The following is a 10,327-nucleotide window of genomic DNA, read 5'->3' as shown; positions in this document are numbered from 1 at the left end:
AAATACCACCTACCTACAATGGCTTATATGGAGAAAAAAGGCTCTTTTACCTCTGTTGTCTGTGACTAGTTAGAAATGTAATTCTGCAGATTTTACAGAATTCTCACTTAATTTCCGGTTGTAATCTTTACTCAAATGAAGAATGACAGCTATTAACTTCACAGCCAGTGCTTTTATGTGTTGATTTGTGCCTTAATGTCACATCAATCATCAGAAAACAGGTATGTAAATAACAAACTTTGTTTTAAGATTAAAGCAGCAAATGATTTTTTTGAAAGGATAAGTATTCATTTAATCTAATTTTAAGGAGGTCAAAACATACAGTACTGAATCATTCAGACGCTAGTGTGGATTAAAACATCAGGCCCACGCTTCCCTGTCCAGGTTAGCCCAAGGTTGAATAAACCACAGAAATCTTAATTTTCTGGAAAATTTATTAACTACAGTTATTACAGGAGTCTTGTGAAAGAGGGAGGTGCCTGGATTTTGGGTTTTATTAGGATTAATTACAAGTATGGATATAAACAAATATCTGATGAAACAACTAAGTTTCCTATCATCTGAAAAACATTAATAACAGGATTGTAGGTACAGCCTTGGAGTTAGAAGTACGGCAGGGACGCGGGTGCCCCCTTGTGTTCCTATTAGAACCTTAAATAGTTTTTAATTTGTTATCCCACCTCATCAAGACAAGAGAGAAATTGTCTCAATCATGTAAAGAAAGCCTTTGCATTTTAGCGTTTTAATTTACATTAATAACCAATACGAAGCATAACTTTATAACCACTGATTCTATTATACTGCAGACTTTTTGCTAATTTCAGCTCTATTGAAAACCACAAAAGGTGACTTGGTTGTTTTTACATTTAAGTATAACATTTATCAAAGGAGATTTTTTTTTTTTCCTGGCTGCTTTAAAGCTCTCTAAAGCTGAGGATTTGTTGCTCATGCCTTGCTGCACAAACTGCATTCCTTTGTCACATGCATTTTTTTCTGCCATTTATTTAATTCACTGCCACTTTCTTACCTGACATACTCTACCCTCTATAGACTTAAAATCATCCACGTGACCTTTCTTTAAATATACTACACATTGCTCGATGATCCTTACAGTTGCTTTCTGACATCTAATGAACAAACCCTGTAAATGATATACCTTAAATGATACACCAGTGTTTGCTTTAGCCTCAGGCATTTGATGACAGCCATGTAAAGGAAAATAATGAGTCATCCCTACTGCAAGGGAGGTTAGAGAGCTGCTGGTCCTCCAGCAGCCACCTGTGGTCATTACTTGGATTTCCCAGCAGGTAGGATAGACACTGGATCTGTTTGCACTTCCGCATCAGACATCCTTTTGGAGCCCTGTAAAATAAGATACAGAAATTTATAAAAATTTTCAAATATTTCAGAACGGTTAAGGCTAGGATTATGTGCTAGCGTTTTGCTAGCAGATATTCTCCACTCATTTCACCTCTCTGCTTTTCTTAATTTGCCTTTTATTTAATATGCATAAGTATACAAGCACCATCTGCATCATGACAACCCCAGAAAGCTACTGCCTGCAACTTTGCCTGAGTGTGTCGGTTATTTTAATATTATTTTCCCAGTCAGCATGGAAAGCAATTGTTTTTAGAAAGTGGACTAACGTCCCAGAGGCATGTTGCTGTGTACTTGCAGTATTGTAGTTCTGGCATAACTTTCTCTAAAATTTCCCTGGCCTAAACGGTTCACTGAAACCATGCTAAGAGTCCTTCAAGCATGATTAATAGTGTATTATGGCCAGCCTTGGTCTGCTCTAAGTTAAAAGAACATTAAATACTTTCATGCATGACAGGTATTTGACAATGTTAGAGTGATAAAGCTTTTTTACACTACAAATATAATTCTGGTTTTGGAACCATTTCAAGACACTAATCCAGCTTAGATGAAGGAAATGCATAGATCTAGCTATACCAACTAAATTTTTGACCAGTAATTGATAAAAACTTGTCTTTAATTTAGGATGCCTTGACCTAATTTTACTGGCCTTGAAGCCATCGAAACTTCAGAACGCGACAGCAAAATGGATCCACAAACACTGTTTCAGAGGTCACTGTTAACATTGCATAGGATGCCAATGCTGTTTGTAGCCAGATGCTTAAACCATTACATGCTAAACAGAAAAACAGCATGACAAAGCTAAAGGTGACGGCTATGTGCTTTCCCTACAACAGGAACCGTGCAAAATCATATGCGAATTGTCCTTTCACACAGTATGCTTCACACTGGAAACCTGACTCATCACTTCGGGTCACCATAGGGCTATTCTGTGTCAGACCGGGAGAGTGAAAGATCTCAACTTCCTCATCCCTTTCAGGGAAGTAGAAACAGTGGGGTTTTTTTTATACTGATTAGACTCTACCTCATTGATATTCTTTTAACTTGTCACCTTTGAAAATCTAAGTATAAGAAAGAGCAGCCAAAAATCACAATGGACTAAAAGAATCCCCTGTCTTAAACTAACAGTAATCTTGTGCAGCTCAGCTGGCTGCAATGGGTTTGCTTCTCCTGACATTTGAGTTTGGAAGATGTTCTAGAACAGAATAAAATTTTTTGGCCACTTATATGCAGCAGCAAACGGAAGACACATAAAAAAAAAAGTAATAGTTTCTAACATCCATCAAACAATACCAAACGAGCTGGTCATTCCAAATTTATCCAGCAACCCTAAAAACCTACACATCAGTTAAAAGATTTCTCACGTTACAAGAGCAATGGAGTCTGTCACCTGTAGCTGTTCCTGTCTGATGCCTGAAGATATCAAGCCATTTCTAGACTCATCTAGGAAACAAGATGATACTATTCCACTGATACTATTTGTCATTCTTCCTATAAATGTGTGGAGGGAGGAGTAGAGGAGTGGGAGCTCATTGGAGATAATCTCCGTTTTGACTCATTTAGCACATTTGCAGGAGTTATTTGCTTATACTACAGCCTCCCTGCTGCACCCATTTTCAAGGTGGTTCCTGATTAAAGCAGGAAGCTTTGAGGGAGACTGGCAGATGATTCTTGTTAAACTGGAATTTCCAAGCCCAGTGTGAAAGAAATAACTTTGTTCCTGCCCTTTTAACAGAAAAATTCCAGCTCTGCCCTCAGAATCAGAAGCACAGGTACCACCAGCTCATGTCTTGCTCTCGGTTACTTTGCATAACCCCTTTCAGTGCAGTGGAAGTTGCCTGCATTTGTGAAAATTAAGCTGAAGCTATTATTTTGGGCAGAGTGCTTTGAAGTGCACACACAGGAACGTCACAGTATTGGAGTATATTTTTTTTTCCAGCTTGTGCTCAGGAGAAGTTTGTGTCAGTATACCAGATACTCTAATCAGAATAGGTCAGAATAGTTTCCACATGCTCAGCACTTCCAGGTTCTGACAACTTAAGTATGAGTTATTCCAGCTCAGAAAACAATGTAATTAATCTTCCCCCCCCCCTTTTTCTTTCTAATCTAATCTTTCTAAGACTCACTAAATACCTTTGCATTTTATATAGCTTATAAATTAATCTCTTTTACCATAGGAACAACCACCGGACCTTATCGTCTGTGCTAAAACCATGCAGCCAGGCCATAACACTGTTTGCTTGCGTAAGTGGCTCCATTTATATCGAAATTTTCAGCGTTTGTTAGCCCAACTGGGAGCAGATGCTTGAACTGAAGTGTTCTCATCAGCTGCATTCCTGCACTATGACATCCTCTTGCTCCGTGCCCTTTCCCAGCGGAATCGACAGATTCAGGAGAGAGTGATGTTAAAATAGCTGCTATTGAAATAGCTCACCAGAATTTAGGAGGAGCTTGGTGGGCACAGATTATGTGAGCAAGTAAGGCCTGCTGCTTTCCCTGGTAAATATCTCCTGCTTCCATTTTATCGGCATAAAGCTTAGTATTTCTGCGGAGCTGTTACCAGATATTTGAGCTGTTATCTTGAAATGGAAATTCTGGCATTGGTTTATGTGTGATCTAATACTTTAACATTAACGATTAGACCTTCCTGGGATTTAGCATGATCACCTAGGAGATGTGTAGATTATTTTTTAGAAGCACTGCAGAACTAGGTTTCTCAGGTGTGGGTAATCTCAGGGATATTCAAAAAGACGCAGTCATTTTCTGTGAGATATTTTGCATACACAGATCTCATTGTTGTGGTTGGTTTTTATTTTTTTCTCCCAGTTCAAAAGCATAATAAATTGACTAAATCAGCTATACTGTTATCAAAAACAGCTTTTTTTTTTTTTTTTTTTTTTTTTAAGTGGCATCTTCTATTAATGGGAGAGGGAAGCCGTAGGAATGCTATTGGCCTCTGTAACTGCAACAGAAGATAAGGGACTATACAGCCAACCTGTCTGGCATGCTACTCGAGCAAGCAACAATATCTCACAGAATATCTCTACTTCCTCTACATTAATTCTGCATTTTTTTCCACAAATAGTCTCTTTACCTCTTCATAACAAAAAGCTTTTTCTTGCCCTTTGAGTCAGTGACACCTTTCCTGCCTCTCTCTGTGTCTTTCATGAACTCACACTTGAAAGCATGTTTCCTTGCTAGCTTGTACTTCTTCATATCGCCCTTTCTGGAATAATTCTATATTTGTGTCTATTGTTAAAATCTATGAAAGGTTTGGGGATACAGCTTAGATGAATGACACCATACAAAATAAAGTGCAATTGTCAACAGACAAACCCTTTCACACACAGTGGCTACAGTGAGAATTTTGACAAAGGAGGGCTGTCAGTGCTTAATTTCAACAAATCTCCAGACCAGAGAAACAAATCTCAATTATCTCCAGAAATACTAGAGGTAGTTAACGTTTGCCCCATTTCTAGATAACCTACGCCAGAAAAACGTGGCTGTCTTCCTCCCGTCCAGTTGTCATAAGAGATCTGTTACTGTCATTTAAGTGGTTTAAGTAACACAACTCCTGATTTCACTACTAGGGAGAGGTTGCCAATACCCAGAGCAGGATACGACACCTACACACCGTGCTTTTGAGCATGGATCAGATGTCACACACCTGCACCTATGCTGTGTACAATGGAAATTTCATACAGAATTTGGAGGCAAAGGGGGTGCAGAAAGAAGAGTGCACATGAGCATACATGTGTTTGGTAACTTTGATTAGCTAGTATAATTCACAGCTACTTATAAAACAATACCCTGGCATTTTCACATTGCGCTAAGCAGAAAGATTTCTCCTCTTGACTTCCCTGGGAGCCAAGATGAGTGCAAGCCAACGCAAGTTGGTAGTTACTCCAGGTGAGCTCCAGGGCTTCTTTGCCCCATTGAAACTACAGGAAAATCCCACTGATTCACGGCAGACCAGGATTTTACCCCAGAACAATGGGGTGAAACAGAAAGCAGAAGTGGCTTAACTGTTGCTAATCTTTATTGCAGAAAGTTATTTTTCTTTTTTTCTTAATTCCCCTTCTAATATGTAATAATTTTGGTAATGCAAATCGCTCTGTGTAGGATACATAGTAATTCTGTGAAATGCGTGCAAATTAAACACTTCTTATGATGTGGAAAAACATCTGCCTCTGAGTGAGTCATACTGGTCTGCATGGCAGCCTAACTGGATAACACCGTGTCCTAACAGGGCTAATTTTCAAATCTGCATTACCATTTCAATCTATATTGCTTGATTTTTCTTCTTTCAGACCTGGTGATGGCCTAGTTCTTTTTCCTTCCTGACAGCCTTAGAAGTAGGGTAGGGAGGAAGGAAGAAAAGCTGTATGTCTCTCAGGGGAGCCAGATTCACTAGGAATCGCTGCAGGTAACAGTCAGATCTGTTTAGGTTCTTCGCCTCACTTGAAATTTGTGATGAAGCTCAGTTTACATGCAAGGTTTCCAAAAGATGCTTAAAAATGTCCCCATAGCTCTGTGGCTTCATTACTGTTGAGGCACTTGGAGGAAAGAGCAAACTGCATCCTTCCAATTGATTTATAAAAAGCAATGGAAATCTGCCCTCTTTCCGAGGCTTGAGAGGCAGTCCCTGGTCTAACCTGTGCTTTCATTTGCCCCTGAATATGGACAAGGGGGGGAAAAAAGTTTCCATCTATTTAACGCTCTGAGGAACCACTAGTTTCATCATCAGTAACATCAACTCAGAATTTTAGTATGCTGAATTCTTTCATTTCTACATTTCAGGTTTCAGTGAAGGAGGCATAGCAAATTTAGGGTAAGATTTAACAAAAAAAAAAAAGGGGGCAGGAAAAAAAAATCACATGCATTTTTTTGTGTGCTTTAACTAGTCTAGAACTGATTGCTAACACGAGGCACTTATCTTGTGACCCCTATGCTGGTTCCCACCCACCCAGCGGTCTACCTTGATTTTTCCCTTACAGGGATGTCCCGGCTGCTCTGAAGCAGGAGCTGAACCACCGTCATGGCGTTACTCTGGTAAACTGGCACCGCCTCCACTTTTCCTTCGTAAACACACCGTAATTTGTAGGTGGTTCAGTACCTGCTACAGAAACAGTTGAGTCATCCCAGTAGCCAAGGCATGAACCTCTAAAACAGGGGTGTGGGAACAATTATATCTCTCCCACAGTGAATCGTACGCGCCTCTGAATCAGTACCCCGAGGCCCGAGTTTTCTCGCCTTTGCCCAAAAACTTGCTGTCACTTGGCCTTAGTCCTGCAAGCTGCTTGTGAAATTGCACTCCATCGGAGCACAAACCTCGCATGGTTAACAGCTTGCAGGCTGGATGCTTAAATCAGCTGAAAATCGACTAAAAAGATAAGATCAACTTAACGTACAAGGCCCTTAAAAAACCCTCCGAGTGACTGCCTCTTCTCTGTCTTCTTGAAGGAGGGTTCCTTGGAAGCGTCTCCTCCGTTCTGGATGGAGTCGGTCTCGGCCGCTTGCTGCTCCCTGGAGTCTGGCTGCTCCCTGGTTTCCTGTTTGCTGCCTTTCTGCTTGCTCAGCTCCACGGAAGACTTCTTGTCTTTTGAACTCTCTTTGCTCTTTTGGCCCACAGGTTCACTTTCAGCTGGGGCAACTGGCCTCTCTGTGGAGTTTAACGTCTAAAGCAGTTTCAAACAATGGTTATTTTTAGCGTGAAATGTAAACATTTTGGAAGGCGATCCATAAATATATTAAAAAACGAAAGGCCACCTGGCAGGGAGAAATCCTGCCGTCCAACACGTTTTCATTTACAGCGTCCGGGACAAACTCCTGCAGCCCTGACTTAGGGAAGGGCTCCCAGGGAGCTGATAGAATTACTTACATGAGCAAAGACTGCAAAATCAAACCATCCCTGCACAGACTTGCTTTATTTATGTATATGTCTATGCTGAAGCTCTTTTAGGAGGCAGAGATCATACATAGAAAGAGGCAGAGAACCACAACCATGCACTACCAACTGAGACTGCCCCAGCTTTTGCTGTGAAAGCCCCCAAAGAGTGCAAGGGAAAGATTTGGGAGAGAAAAGAAGTAAAAAACACCACAAAGTAAAGCATAAAAACAACTCCACTATAAAACTGCGACATTTCACCAAAAAAAAACCAACATAGGGATTAGCTCCGGAAGGCCACAGCAGCATAGAAAATTTCATGTACAAGTGCAAAAGAAGAGATAGCAAATATTCCACAGACAAACACAATGAGAGAGCACCTATTTGTAGTAAAAGATAGGATTCTGAAACTCAGAGAAGTACAGGGTATCTTTGAAGCTCACAGGAGAAAAATCAGATCTGGCAAAGAAAGGATAAGACAATGAAACTGTCACTGTTTGCTGAGTAGCAAATGACTAGATATGTTTTTGCTACGAAATCTGTTTGCAAAAGGGATTTTCTTTTTTTTAATGCAAAAAATCCTATCGCCTTATCTATTAACATAATTATTAAAATAGCACACAAATTTGCCATGTTGAAAAGCTGGAAATCTTACATCTGCCCCCAGGGCGCAGCCTAGAGCTTAATGCTGTGTAATTTTTCCAACTTTGGGGATTTTAGCATTAGCCTTGAAATTTTTGGTGTTCCTCTAAAGGCCTAGGGTTATACAGTTACATGACAACCTTAGCTTTCATTAAAAACAAATATATTTTCAGACATCGTGATTTCGGAGAAAGACCTGAAAGCAGAAACTCTAGAAAAACAGAATGCAAATACCCCTTTCTCATCTGTTTAAAAAAAAACCCTAAAGCCACTCTAATTTTGGGGAAACCAGAATGAGAGGGAGTAGCAATATTACCACTGGCCTTTTTCACTTGATTCACCTTTCTTCCACACCTTATCTTAAAAAAAAACCATATTTAAATTATAGAACCTGCAACCATTCAATACATTCAGTCTTGACCAGTTAGCTTAAGTCCTCAACAAAATATGTGCTTATATTAACTATTTCCTCTTCCAAAGGAGAGGCATACATAGGTATATATTCGCTTATGCTTGCATTTGCCTGCTTTTAGACTTAAAAAATGGAGTAGTGAAGCTAGTTTTTGCTCTAGTGCTGCAGGAGATAAGACAGCACACGGAACCTGGAGATGGAGGTGATGAGTAGCCCCGTACAGCACAGGCAGGCACCATCTGAGTGGCAATAGTTTATTAAAGCCAATTCAATAACGCCAGAGTACAGAACTGTCGCCTGGGGCTGCTCAGACACCACGCGCTACCTGCACCTCGTTCTCCTGGCCTGGGGAGACAGACCCGCTTGGCTGCGCGCGGAGTGCCCAAGTGACGCAGGAGCTCTCCCGCCCAGCACAAGGACCAACAGAACTTCACGAACCCAAGTTTAATTCTGTCTCTCTTTCTGACTCACTTTAGCCATCAGACGGGAAGCTCTCAGTTGCTGAACCCATCGGTTAGTTTGACAAGATCCTTCTTACTCTTATTTGCCTCAGCTCACTTTTGAAATGATTGCGCGTTCAATCCAAAAATAACCACAGCACCCAAATACAGCTATGAGGCTGGATGCGCCTGAGTTCAAAGGTGCCAGAACGACTTCTAACCTTCATTAACACTCTGTGAAATCTGTGGGTTTATTCTGCGGGTGTAAAATTAGAGTCGAGTCTTCCTCACCACACGTGTTCGATCGTGGAGGTGCCTGATAGTTACAGTATTGCAGCCAAACCCAAACTGGACGCAACAGGACTATTTCTGTGAGCAGGTTTGGGCCTTTGATGTTAGTCAAACAAAACACTTTAAAAAAAAATAATATTCATAATACATTTTCCAGGCAAAATAAGAAAAAAAAAAATTCCAATCAGATAATCTCTTTGAGGTGTTTCATATTAACCTTGAAAGGCAGGAAATTGGCATATTTTATATTGATGGGAGCAGCTCAGGAAATACAAAGTGAAGCCTATGAATAATGAAACATGTTAATGTTTCTTATTCTAAAGGGTGATCTGCACCTGACAGATTGCTTTTACTCTCTCAACATTAACAGTGCCACTGGAAAAAAAAAAAAAAAGAAAAAGATTAACAGGATAGTATTTTCCCCCATCATGTTACAGAGACCTTAATCCAAGGCTGCTTTTTAAGCAGACCCTTACATTTCCACAGATTTTGGATCAGTGTTGTAATGCATTTCTGTAGCAGACAGAATGGCAGTGATGAAAAGCGAAGAAGAATCACAGCATTCCAGAGATGCATTTGCATAATTTAAGGAGATCGTTTCACAGAAATTCTAAAAAAGGAAAAAGTCAACAGCAGATACAGTCTTTCTTGAGCTCTTCTGTGAATAAACTGTGCTATTTTACACCAGTGCAAGTGAGAGAAGAAGGAAGACTAATAAATTGATTTGAGAAAAATGGACGGAAAATGGCTGCTAATTAAAATAATAAAATAATAAAAAGTAAATCCAGGACTGTAACTTTTAGTCACTTACCCAGATCATTTCACAAAGCTGTTGTATGAAATAAGGAATAAATGTCACAAGTCAAGACCTTCTATATTTGGGATGCTTTTAGAGAAATAATTCATAAAGATTAACCTTAGTATCACAGGACATCATAAAAACAGGAAGAGCGAGAAAATAATTTTACTATTAATTAAAAAGGGAAGTAATAAAAGGAAATCCTGAAAGGTCAGCTTTCAATACAACTTCAGTTTTGCTCTCAGGAGCAAAGGAAACCCTATGTCTATAGACAGAACTTGTGTTTTATTTCTCATTACTGAATGTAATTATTCTGGATATCTTGACTTGCAACAGATGAGGGTTTGACTCTCAGAAAAGGTAACAGTATTTGTATTTCTAATGAAAACGTGATTTTTCTGAAGCATTTTTAAAGCCATAAAGAATATAATGTAAAGGTCACATCCAAATTTTTGTTTTAACTTTTATGAACATAGAAT

At 39.7% G+C, this 10,327-nt stretch overlaps 1 protein-coding gene across 1 annotated transcript in view; it reads right to left on the bottom strand.

The window, feature by feature from the left end:
- Nucleotides 1-291: 291 nt before the first annotated feature.
- The window catches only part of BCAS1 (brain enriched myelin associated protein 1), a 55,451-nt gene continuing 45,415 nt past the window's right edge, over nt 292-10,327 (bottom strand). The window contains 2 exon segments of the mRNA XM_054218872.1: nt 292-1,362; nt 6,789-7,055. Coding sequence (XP_054074847.1) covers nt 1,288-1,362; nt 6,789-7,055 — 342 coding nt within the window. The 3' untranslated portion in view covers nt 292-1,287.

Source organism: Rissa tridactyla, chromosome 12, assembly GCF_028500815.1.
Source record: "Rissa tridactyla isolate bRisTri1 chromosome 12, bRisTri1.patW.cur.20221130, whole genome shotgun sequence".
NCBI lineage: Eukaryota > Metazoa > Chordata > Aves > Charadriiformes > Laridae > Rissa > Rissa tridactyla.
Note: the sequence above shows the minus strand (reverse complement) of the source record. Positions and strands in the feature narration are given on the sequence as shown.